This window comes from Electrophorus electricus, chromosome 8, assembly GCF_013358815.1.
Source record: "Electrophorus electricus isolate fEleEle1 chromosome 8, fEleEle1.pri, whole genome shotgun sequence".
Taxonomy (NCBI): domain Eukaryota; kingdom Metazoa; phylum Chordata; class Actinopteri; order Gymnotiformes; family Gymnotidae; genus Electrophorus; species Electrophorus electricus.
Window position 1 is genome coordinate 22,622,534 of NC_049542.1, and position 13,022 is coordinate 22,635,555.

A 13,022-nucleotide genomic window follows, 5' to 3' on the forward strand; every position below is an offset into this window, starting at 1 on the left:
GTCTCAAACAAGCTGTGTACAGGGAAAATGATTTATACACAAATTTACCCTCGGACCACATATTCAGTAATGTTTCTAAATAGAAAGTAAAATGCTCACTATACTGGCAGATATATTCTGGCACTATACTGGCAGATATTTGATTTAAGCATTTATCTTGAAACATGAAAAAATTATCTGCCATAAATTTATTTAATAAAATTACTTCAAATCAGTAAATAAAAATCTGAAATAAGATCTAAGAGTTTTCTTACAATAGTTTCAAAATGTGAAATATTTGATATTTACACTATATTTAATATGTTTACTATATATTTAAATGTAGTATTTAAATATTTTAATGTAGTCATGTACACGGTAGTGCTATGAGAATCAGCTGATGGACAGAAATTCATCCTTGTGCGTCGTACTGCATCATGTCTGTACATGTACAATTAAGACCTGCTAGACAGAAAAGGAAGATTTGTGTTCGCACTGGCCTCCGTCGTGCCTGCAGAACCATAGGCTTTAAACCAAAATTGAGCTAAAGTTATTTATCGAAGAAAGCACACAAAAAGAGAAAAAACATATGAAAGTTTAAACTACCTAAAAATGTGAATTCTTTGCAGTTATACATACATACACACACACAAAGTCCACATTCAGGCAAGTAAACAAATTAATTGCACACTTTTTGGGGAAATAATTAACTTTACAGTCCAGACGTCATTAAGAGCTCACTAAAATCAATACCACCAGCATTTTAATTGGTGGTCCAATAAGTGGAAGGGCATTAATAGAAAAATGTGATGCTTTTTACTGGGGTACAATTTTAAAAGCTTCACTACTGGGTTTTCGTTGTTTTGTTTTTTAATAAGAGAACCGCAAAGGCAAAGGCAATAAACGATTTTTAAAAAGACGATGGGAGGCATAATTAAGTAACCCAGAATAGACTTCTAGTCCTGATCAGATGAACAGTTTGTGCCTGAATGCTCATCAAAATCAAAGTGTGTGCATGTGTGAATATGTGCTAGTTCTTGGGACCCTCTGTGCTGTCTGCTCTTTCACTCCCAGCCACCATGACAGGCTGTCCATAAATGAAGACCTCCAGAGGCAGCCAAGCGCTTCAATTACCACATCCAACACTCCTGTGCACCTGCAGATGATCAATGCTCATCTATTAGCTCCTCTGCCACTCTGTTTCTGTCAATATCCCAGGAACATTTCCAAATCATTGCTATACCTTCTCTGAAGGTGCCTTAAAGTTATTTCCAAATTCTGTAAGATTAAGCACAACAGCAATCTTGGTTAATAATCCATACTGGAAGAAACCGGAAAAAAATTCAGATCATTCTGATCCTGTAGCCAACCATGCTCTTCGGCATCCCAATCACAGCCAGGCCCAGATAAAGCGAGGCTCTGATGGCTGCACTCAGCTTGTCTCATGAACCCAACCTCCAGAGCCAACATTGGCCAGCTCATAACTGCAGCAGCAACTGTGTCTGTCTATCACCCTCACACTACGGATAACATAGGAAGAGGAAGGATCTGGCACAAGCTGAGCTGTATTTCTTAACGGGTCACCATTTCAGACCAGTACATAGGGCTCAGGTAAGTGTGTGTGACTGCGGCAGGTGTGTAACCCCTCACCTACTGTTACCCATGCCAACTGCTCCAGCCCTGGCCCAATAATGCTCCTCCATCAGTGCACACCTGGCCAAACATCATGGCAGGCACTTGGCATAGGTAGAAAGTTTCTGGAGCAAAACATCTGCCACCACCCCTCCAGGCAAGGTTGCTGGCATCCCTCTCCACATACAACCGGCATGCTACATAACATCATGGGCTTCGGGACCTAATTTCTCCTCGGGGGGAAGCAGGTTCAAAGCAATAATACCTTCCCCTTCATCCCCTCATGCTCTTGACTAACAGTCAAGTTAATTTAAATAATACCATTAAAAGGTTCTGTACAAATTCTGTACCAATGTCTTGCATATAAATTTGCACTACAAATGACTGAAGTTGCATTAAAGATAGAAGATTTTCAATTAGGAACACCACTGGTATTTACATAATTGATTGGTGAAAGTGGAAAATGTGTGGTTGCTGGTTGATCATGGAGGAGTCAAAACAGACAGGCCTGAGTACAGGAGAAGTAGATAAGAACTGGGCTTGAGTGCTACTTCTCCCAACAGCCATCCCCTAAGCCCCCACTGAACACCACTCAGGATTCCTGACGCCACTTCTCATGGAAATTAACCAACTCTCAGAGCAGAGTCACAGTGGGAGGAAGGGGAGGAGGAGGGCAGACACAGAGAGAGAGAGAGAGAGAGAGAGAGAGAGAGAGAAGAAACAAGGATGGAAAAACATTGTTCTTCTTGTATACATGTATGTGGTGGAAAGACAGACACACTCCATGTGTATCTATGAATTAAGAGTGTTTGACTTCATGGGCTGACTCTGCAACACTGCCCATAGCACATCAAAGGACCCGGGGGTTTCAAGGTCAACCCCCTGATTCACTGTTACTGACTTATGAAATGGCTTGCTCCAGTGAGCTGGTGCTAAAGGGTGTGTGTGTGTGGCGGCTCAAGGGTTGTGGTCCATCTTTGTCATCACTGCACCCTGTTTCATCTCCATGCATCTCCTAGCCACCAGAACAGAACAAGCAGTATCTGTGATGCACTCTAATAGCTGCAAACGAGGGGGGAACCCTCTCATCACAAAGGAAATGCCCTTGTGACAGGGGTGGGCAATATACTCAAAGGCATTTTTTTTCACAATACAGAAGAATATTTAGTTTCAATATTAATCCATGTGGTTAAAAAAAGAAAAGGGCACAGTGTACTAATATCCAGTTTCTTGTTATTACAGTTTTAACGTGACAATGTGACACCACTGGTTGAGTTTACATGTGCTTTATAATTGGGCTACATGTCTTTTTTATGAAATGTGCTGGTGACTAGTATACTAAAAGTACCAACATGCAAAGTGCTTAGAAAACTGTGGCATGATGTAATTATCATGATAACAATAACATATTGCCCCCATCCACCTTACACACAAACACACACAAACAGACTTACTGTTCACATACACTATACACTCACTCAGAGATGTCCAACGGGAAAGGGAGAAACTCAATTGGAGTCAAGAGGAAAGTGAACTCATTTACACATCCACCAGCAAGAGAGCATGCCTCTTCCCCACACTTCTCCACTACTGATGATTAAAAACCGCCTGCAACATATTTGTCAAGACACCTCTCCAATATTGTGATCATTTTCAAATGATATCCACATAAACACCCCCAAAAAGCACTTACTAATTGCCTTCAGAACAGGACAGCACTTCTTGTTTATTTAAGACTTATTGTTGCAGGTTCTGTGTGTTGGTGGGTGCCTAGAATCAGCAAGGCATCAGCAAATAAATCAGTGTATGTATAAATAAATAAATAAATAAATAAATAAATAAATAAATAAATAAATAAATAAATAAAAAGAAGCCAAATGAGTAATTGGAAATTAGGGGTGTCAGGTTGATCCAGCAGGGCATGGCCAGCATTAACTAGAGCTGTCTGAAAGTGCAGGCCGAGGCCAAAAGACGATTTAAAGAGTAATTGATTTTGTTTCCAACAAGTCACAGACACAATGAGCTAATAATGCAGGATGATGAAGCTTACTCTCCGAACACCCCTCCCTCCCAGCAGCTCCTCAGAATGCTGCTCTGCACAATGGTGGGCCTCTCACAAGACGGACTGAACGGCTCCAGGGAGGAGCACAATGCAATACTCCCTGTACGCTAGTGTTGTGAGCGAGGCACGTGCTTGGCCTTGCTGTGGCTTGAAAACATACGGACCATTTGTGGAAGGCATAAACCAAGAACATCAGTCCAACTTCTTCAGATGTGATCAGAGCATTTTAGGACGTGGAGGGTTAAGAGGGAGTGTGACAGCTAAGTACCAATAAGAAAAAATGTTAATAAGAGAACAACACTACAGATATTCTTCAGATTGTCCCTATATTCTACAACTTAACTTTTTACTCCTACTTTGAAAAAGTTTGCTAACACATTTCGGATAAACATCCGAGTTGAGGCATAGTGGATGGGTTTACCTTCATGCACGGTCACGCCACAGTTGTCACACTGGATGATCTCATCGGTGTCCTCACTGTTCTCCCCCAGGCATACACAGCAGATGAGGATATGCTCCATCCGCTGTGAGCTCCATGGCTGGGCCCGCTCCAGCAAAGAGTCCTGCTGACAACATGCATTGAATGCAGCTCAGGGCACTATGCACCTGTGCCATGCTGACCTGAAAGCAGCTTCCTAGACTCAAATCTTGGTCTTAAACAGCACAACTCACAAAGCAGGCTGATCTCAGATTAGAGTAAAATGGCCAATTCTGCAAAAATGCAGCAAAGCTGACAATCTCTTACCTTAATTTCACCTCGGAGATTGACGGATTAGTCAATCCGCTATACTGACTACAAGTTTTCAGATAAGTTGATTATCAGGTGAGACCTAATAGTCTTGTGAAAAGCTCAATCCGGCGGTGTAGGTTAAAAGCCACTGATTGTATTATTTGTCTGTATTATCCTCTCAGAACTCCCAAGTGCATTCACTCTTGACATACTGCAAATTATATCTGTGACCTTGAAAACCTGAGATCAGCTTTGCATTCTATACAAGTGCATTAGGCAGGGCTATATCTTCAGATGTCTGGACATTGACAAAATCAACCATTTGGGGGCCTAAAGAGCCTTTGTTTGTCTGAAATTACACTGAATGTAAACACTGCAAAAGCCTGAAATCACCAGTGAAAGTAATTCCACCTGCAGTACATAGTGATCATCGCCAGTCTTTCTGTAGGAGCATAGGTCTGATGCTCTAACACATCTCACCTCATTTCCTTTCCCATGTGATGTGCTGTGGCTGTCGTTGGTCTCGTCCTCGTCAAATGTTCCAGCGCCCTTGGTCGTCTTCTTCTTAACTTTTTTCGGCACCTCCTCGCTGTCGCTGCTGCTGCCGTTCTCACCATCCTCGTCCTCGTTGTCCTCGTCTTCAATCTCATCTTCCTCACTGCCCTCATCCTCCTCTTCATCACTGCCGGCCTTCTCCTTCCCGGCAGCCTTGCTCTTCTTCTTCCCCGCCGTGGGCCGCCAGTCATTGTCGTCCTCACTGTCATAGTCATCCATCTCATTCAGCTCCTCCATGGTGGTGAAGTCTAGCATGGGACGGTTCCGCCGCAGATTCCACTTCTTGGGCTCAGCAGGACTCTCCTCAGCGACAACCCCACCTCCGCTGTCACCAGGCTCCACCTCCGAGGCCTTCTCTCCTCTCTTGCGGCTCTTGAAGGCCTCCCCGGTCTCCTTGCTGGTTGCCTCCTCAGAGTTCTGCTCCGTAGCCTTCTCCTCATCATGCTCATCAGCTTCATCATGCTCATCTTCGTGTAGCTCTTTGGCATCTTCCTCATCTATACCTTCCTCGTCAGCCGACTCGCTGTCCGTGCCTGCAGCACTGTCTTTGGAGCCTTCGCCATCACTGCCATTCCCTGTACCCTCTGAGCCTGACAGATGAGGAGTCAAAGAGAGACTTGCAACTTGGGGCACTTTGATTTTTTTAGATTAGATTTTAGATGAATACTAACAAGGTGTTGATAAGGCTAATTATAAAATTATAAATAATTTGCATGTCTTTCCACAGGTTACTGAAGTTGACAAACATGAAGGATTTTTAAGACACAGCTCTGCCTCCACACAGGATATATTTTAATGCAATATATTCTGAAATCAATATTCAAGCCTGTCCAGTTAAGATCACAGTTAGTAGCAAATGGATTAGAAAACAAAATCTCTATTGCCTGATTCCTCAATGACAAAGATTTTTCCAGTTAGATGTTTGCCATTAGAGCAGTAATCAGAGTGCATTAGAATCACATTATCAGCTGACAGTCTTCATGGGGTGGTATCTTAGTGTCCAGATATCACTCATCATAGTGAAATGGAGCAACAGTAAAAACAATGGGTAAACAGTAACAGTAAAAACAACACAGTTGTGTTGGAGAAAGCCTAGGAGGCAGACACACACTGGTGCACACTTCACCTTACCAAGAGTTTCTAATACTAGCATTAAACAAATGAACAAATCAATTAATAAACCCACAAAAAAAAGACTGATTTCCACTGATCAGCATGTTACACTGAAGACGACAATTGGAGTTGGTGTGATAACTACCCTTGGAGAAAATTCTCCAACTTTGGTCTTTAGTTCAGGTTCTACTATGTCCTTCTAAAGTATTGAGACTGAGGGGAAAATGAAGATGGTAGAGACCCCACAGGTGCTTTTCTCTCCTCAATTAATATTGACCCATAGGAACAGTCTTGACACTGGTTGTTACTCACATTCAATCACTCTGTGATTTTTAGCTGTCAACAGCTGCAGCAAGATGACCCTTAGTATATCAATAGTCCTCCCATGACATGCTTTGGAGAATCACTGCACCAGTCATTTTCAGCTCGTATTTATGTTGAATGTGTTTTAGCTAGAAAAATGCCAACTGGATCAGAAATTGAAAGCCAGATCTGACCTGTCCACAACCTTTCATTTATTTCCCCTTATGCCCTCTTTGGCTCCATTCTGGAAAACCATTAAAACCAGTTTTGGATCACAGTAAAACCATTCAATTATTCTGAAGAAACTGGCTTGTATGTTAGCTAAGATGAGGTTTCCATACACTTCTGAAGTCTCTGTACCGATTCAATGTTTAATTACATCATAAATAAAGACAAGTGAGCCAGTTGTAATACACTGATGTTTATAACTATCCATGCCATTATGTTCCACAAATAAAATAGCATGTTTTCAATTGTCATTTCTTTTTCCTCAATTGCCACTATGTTGGTAAAGGTTTATCCTCATCTTGCTTCAAAGACTTGAAGGCAAATCTCTGTCTGTATTTTTCGTAGCACATAAAACAAATGGCTTTCTGTTTTTGGATCATAGTTATAATTGTTTTGTGGAGGTTTGAGGATTCAAATTGCTTCTTTTCTCTCATAGACAATCATGAATCATCATGGGTTCTGGTTCAGTCATTGGCTTAGCACAGTATGTCATATAAAATGACATACATTTTCTGACCTCACTTCTTCAAAGGTATGCTTGAACAAGGTCTTTGGTCTTCATAACTGATCCAACCTGCTGCATTAATTACCTGAGGCATCAGCATCTCCAACTTCAAAATCACTATCGTCTGAACTGTCATAATCCAGGGCATCTAGAAGCGAGGCAGCCAGGGGCTTCACTTGTCTGCGTTTTGAGGCTCGATCCACTGTAGAAGAGGAAACGCAATTAATCAGTTCAGGACAATAACATCACAATACTTATTACTACAAATGCGACATTATCATCAATATGATTAGCAGCAGAACCACACTGAATTTCAGTTATGTTAAACCTGCTACAATTCAACAGATACACAGTACAGTTTGATCTGATTTCACATAAACAATTTCTGTATACCGAATACATGAACGTCTTCCAGGTAGCTACCTAGCTGTTGTAAGCAAAAAGCACTGAAAAACAAATTAAGATCAAAGAAGTACTAGTCCCAAAGACCAGCTTCGCGATGTAGACTACACTTTATTTAAAATTCAAATTTTCACATGCCGGATTGCTAGTTAGTTAGCTAGTTAGCTACCAAATGAACCATACCTAGCTAAACTAGATAGCTTAGCTTACTAGCTAGCTAGCTATCTAACTCGGCTGTTTTAAGTAAACTGGCAATTTAGCTAGGTTAGCTTGATAAGATACCTTGCTAGGTAGGTAAAGATTGGCTAAATAAAACTAGCTCTAAAAGCGGAATAGAATACTCTGTGAATCAGTTAGCTAACTTGTTTGACATTATTGGATAATGGATTGATATTACGTTAAGAAGCCAGCTATCTTAGCAGCTACATGAAAACGCTTTATAAACAAGTTACTCAAAGCTAGCTAGCAATAGCATCATTCAAACCTGGAAAGGGTATAGAGACGTCTACCTACTGAGCTATTTTAATAATAATGTATACGTTTCTTAATGACATAACTATAACTGAAAATATCAGAAAAGAAAAATGAAGCACATCACCTACTTTATATATTTCGCTCTTTGATAGCTAGCTTGAACAATAATACAATGGGCAGCTCCTCCACTCAGGCGTACTACGTATTCAGTTTGTGCTGACGTTAACTGCAGGGGTGGGACTTTGGAACCATAGTATCCTCCGCATCGATTTGTGCATAGAGGCAGTAGCAACCTCTTCGAGCTCACGCTTCGACACTTCTCGATACCAGCTAAGTGTAAAATTGTCATATTGCATGTAAGATTATTATTATTGTTGTGGCAAATGAACTGCCGCATGGTGTAGATAAAAAATTTAACGTTATAATGCCGGCAGGTTTATTAGGCTGCAGATGTCCAACTGTAATACATTCTGACTTGATTATACGAATAGGATCTAGCGAGAAGACTAGATTCTGCTAGATAACACTAAGGCTTTCTTCACTGATCCCAGTGTTTATTTTTGGTTTGAATCGTACCTTTATTTCTATATGCTCTCACCTTTAGTCTTGACAGAGAATAACACCCTCCTGTGTGCCCAACTCACAGTAGATCCAGACACTATGGCTATGGTGTCTTAGCATGTACTTTCCCCATGTTATCCCGTTCTCTCCCTTAGATCTTGTAAAGCATGGTGCAATCCTAAATTTATTCTAATGCAAAATAGAGACTAGTAGTTGACTTTAATGTTAAAATAAAGAGAGGTATTTTTATTTATTTATTTATTACATTTAAAGACATAACTACAAGGTTGAATGCACTTATTCCTTTAATATGCCAGTTTAATCAGATCAGTTTAAAGATCTAATTACTGGAAAATATAAATATATAACAGATGCATATCATTTGATTCCAAGTCAGTGATGCTGAGATCAAAATAAAGGGGCTGCCAAAGGGTGAAGTCATCAGGAGGCATGGAGCTGGAGCCCACAATAACGAGAACATCCCCATGATTGGGGGAAATAACTGTTTGGGCTTGTTTTCAGAGCAAGGTTTGTTTCCATTGTCCTCTGTTGACTTTGCCAGTTTAGCAAAACAGGAGACGATTAAAATAAATGAGCCTAGATTGATCCTGATCCACGGCAGGGGAAGACTGATGGGAAGGCGAGCGAGAGGGATGATTACGACTGTCCTTGCCCGATGACAAATGGCACTGCAGTGTGCTCGAAAGCAACCGTTTTTTATCTCCTGGCATCAAAACACTTTTGGGATATCATCACAGCCATCAACGTCACCATTGCTGTCACCACCCTTTCATTGCCTGTGTTTCCTGCTGTACATGATGCTGATTATGCTCAAATATGAAATGAGTGCTGCTTCCTATTCCTAGTCCACATGGCAAACACGGTGTTGGACAAATGTTTTGTTTGAATGTTTTACTGTTATTTTTATTGTCTCTTACATAGTGATTATTCTTATATTAGTACATTGTGTTTTGATTTAGTTTAGACCACTTTTCAGCATTTTTGTTATTTTGTTGTAAGGAATGTATTACAGCATATTTTACAAGCTGATTTTCATTTAATACCGATTTTATGCATAGAGTTACCTCTGTATCTGCTTTTAAAATTGTTCCTACCTCTCCACAGTGAATGATTTGCTTCACTAACACTATTAATAGATTGTGGTTTTGGCTCTTCTGTCTTACTAGGAAAACAAAATCATCATCTTATAGCCGGGGCCAGTGCCATTCCAGCCCTGTTGAGCTCTCAGCTGGGCCACATTTCTGCTCTGTTGCAGTTCCTGACACACCTGACCCAGATAATCCACATTCAAGATTGGGAACCTTTGTTACCTTGTACATCAACATATAAGACTGTGCAAAGCATCTTTTCCTTAAGGCCAAGGTGCTTGTGTATGCTCTCCTATGCCTTGATTTAAAGAGAAGGCAAGGAGCCAGGGTGCTCCGGGCCTTGCTCCTGCAGTAATGCACAGAGATCTTGAAAAACTGTCCTCCAACCAATATCTGTCAGCTCGATGAGCCAGTAGACAGAACCAATTACATTAAGAACAAGAATAACACACGGTTTAGGAAATAAAAACATTACTATAAAACGCACTGTAGGAAGGAAGCTTTAAAAAGCTCATTTGAGGAGGAATAATTGCACAGGGTGTTATTTATGAATCCTGGAGTGTCATGTAATGGAATGCTTCCATTGATCTACTGCCCTCCACCCACCCACCTACACCACCACTTTAATATTTTGCATTTAAATTGAAATATTTATCCATTTATATGGCGTAAATCATACACCACCATGTTGGGCATCGTTTATCTTTGCTGAGGTTCCTACTGCTTTCCTCCATGCTTTTTTACTAAACTGCAATGTTGAAATTGAGTAAATTTGATAACAAACATAGCATCTCAGTGTGTGAAGATGTTATCTTTATGCCTGTGCAGGGCCACGCTAAATTAATTGCCATTTTAGATATGATTATTTTCATTTCAGGACAGTATAACTCTAAACCATTCAGACCCTCAGTAGTGTCTTTGCAAACAGTTAAACATTCATAGATGGAATTTGGACATAGTCAGTTTAGAAGTTGGAGAACTGATAGAAGCATATGTAGACAATCAGTAATGACACCCAGTATAGGATAGTATAGATTGCTAGTTCATATACTGCTACATTTACAAAAGTGCCAGAATGAATCATGAAAGCCCCTGAAAAAATTCTGTATTATTTTTATAGCAAGGAATGGAATGCCATTTTCTTCTCAAAGATACAAATACATGCAAAAGTACCTAAAAGTCTATAAATGCTCATGTTTCTATTTTAGGAAGGCCACATATACCGAATACTGAACAATAACTAGGACTTAGGAGACTATGGTGGTCTTCTGAAGGTTAATAGAGCAGGTCTCATGATCATGTTGTGTAACTCCCTGGGCTGTGGAGATGAAAGCAATGCTCCAGCTCCATAGAACATGTTGTAGTCCAAGGCCTCTAGCAAGTTCTCTTCCCCACATGCGCTCATTCCACTGCCTGGCATTTCCACATGAGGAGATAGTCAGCTTTAATCATTTACCTGTCCTGCCTATGTCATTCTTTAAATTAGACACACTGTGTTGCCACTTTGAAGTCCAATTTATGTTTCATTTTTGTATGTCTCCTCATTGACCATTTACTTAAAAAATGCAATATGCAAAAAATGGATGTCCTCCCAATGAGATTCTGATTGGGTTTGAGGATATGTATTTGAAGTGGCTGAAAATATGGGTTTCCTGACCTGTGGATGATATAGACAGCATGCTGAAATTCACAAACAAGCAGGAACAGTCATACCATTATCACTTAACACTGCAGCAGTGTATCCATGGTTCCACAGCCAAAACCCGGATGTGAAGCCATGTGGAAAACCGTTCCACCTGGCTCAGTGTACCACTGGCCTCCCTTCCAGCTAGCCTTTCAATCCTGCTACTTTGTATGCTTTGATGTTTCAATCATGTTCAACCAACATAGCCAGTCAGAGGAGGAAAAAAATGCAGAGCATATGTCTGACAACTTCCAATTTCTTTTTTAAAAACATGGGGCTATTTATAAAACTTCTGGCTGCTCTCCTTGGTGTAGGAGACAGAGCTTCCATTTCTCTGATGGATCGGCTGTCATATTTCGACAGTGCAGTGCTTCTTTTAGTTTATAGACGTCTCCGTGCTCCTGACGCCAGAGTGCGGGTCGTCGTTTTTCTCTCTTATCGTCCGGCTGCTACTCCCTGCTCCCAGACATAAACCCCAACAGTCAGCTAGAGAGGAATAGCACTGCGTTGCAGCTCACCTTTTTAACTTTTCCCATTTAACTTAGCTCTGTAAGGTTACAATGTGCGCACGTATGTGTGTGTGTGTGTGTGTGTGTGTGTGTGTGTGTGTGTGTGTGTGTGTGTGTGTGTGTAATGTAGAGTGCTTGTCACTGTCTGCCCCACATAAGAATTAGAATGTCCTTTAGGTTGGACTAAGCCATGTGTTGATTCTACATGTCCATCATCTGTGGGTATGTGTTAAATTTTTATCTGTGTACATGTAGGTTTTTTTAAGGAGTGTGTATGTGTGTGTGTGTGTGTGTGTGTGTGTGTGTGTGTGTATGTGTGTCTATAAGACGGTGTGAGACCTAGTGGACATTGTCTTCCTGGTAAATCTGGTCCCTCCAGCAGTCCTGAATGTGAGTGCAGGCTTATCAGCTCCGTCCAGAGTCTCCCAGACTCCCAGCCACCTCCATTGCCGGAGAGCAAAATAAATTGCACCCATGCAGTTAATAAGAATAAGAAATACAGGGCGGGGAGAGAGAGAGAGTGTGTGTGTGTGTGTGTGTGTGTTGTGTGTGTGTGTGTGTGTGTGTGTGTGTGTGTGTGTGTGTGTGTGTGTGTGTGTGTGTGTGTGTGTGTGAGTGAATGAGAGGGAATAAAAGGGAGGGTGAGAGGGAATAAAACTCCACACTGAAACATCTAAGAAAAACTTTGTTGTTAACAAGCAACGTCTCGAGTCCAGGAGACAAAACACCTCCCTGTGGCTTCCTGTTTTCTTGTCATGATGAAGAACGTGAGGTCTTTTCTGCAAAGCTCTACACCATGGACCCCACCCCCATCCGCCACCTACCAAAGCAAACATTTATTTCTGTCACATTACGCTGGAAGTGTCATGGGCGCATATTGAATTCCCTATGCCAGCGTGACTGTGTCTGTGGCAGGTAATTACATATTGAATGTTCCTTTTGTTCAATCGCTTCCTGGAGGGGGAAATCCATCTCTTGCACGGTGAGACTTTGTCAAAGAATTTGGTGTTTTCTTTAGCCTCGGATGTAACAAATTACATCAATATCATCATAGCTGCAACCACATGGAGTAGAAGAGTTATGGAAAATTAGAAGTACTGTGGACCCTTTCACAGGCAATTTGCATGACACTATTACATTCAACTGTACTTCATTCACTGTTCATTGTTGGTGACG

The 13,022-nt window shown here is 41.1% G+C and overlaps 1 protein-coding gene and 1 long non-coding RNA gene across 7 annotated transcripts in view; one reads left to right on the forward strand and one right to left on the reverse strand.

Annotated features, from left to right (window-relative positions):
- phf14 (PHD finger protein 14) overlaps positions 1 to 8,192 on the reverse strand; it is a 58,083-nt gene extending 49,891 nt beyond the window's left edge. For 5 of the 6 annotated variants that reach the window (XM_027010129.2, XM_027010128.2, XM_027010131.2 and 2 more), the window contains exons 1-4: positions 8,112 to 8,192; positions 7,193 to 7,309; positions 4,884 to 5,548; positions 4,095 to 4,239 (exon numbers count right to left, since the gene is read on the reverse strand). In XM_027010129.2, the coding sequence (XP_026865930.2) occupies positions 4,095 to 4,239; positions 4,884 to 5,548; positions 7,193 to 7,309; position 8,112 (928 nt within the window). In that variant the 5' untranslated portion in view covers positions 8,113 to 8,192. The remainder of the gene's footprint in view (positions 1 to 4,094; positions 4,240 to 4,883; positions 5,549 to 7,192; positions 7,310 to 8,111) is intronic. The other variant, XM_027010130.2, reaches the window with a different exon arrangement.
- A 62-nt stretch (positions 8,193 to 8,254) lies between these two features.
- Positions 8,255 to 12,335, forward strand: LOC113577467. Its single transcript, XR_003410632.2, has 3 exons — positions 8,255 to 8,339; positions 8,938 to 9,072; positions 9,167 to 12,335. It is a non-coding gene; the product is annotated as an uncharacterized LOC113577467 (long non-coding RNA).
- Positions 12,336 to 13,022: the final 687 nt, after the last annotated feature.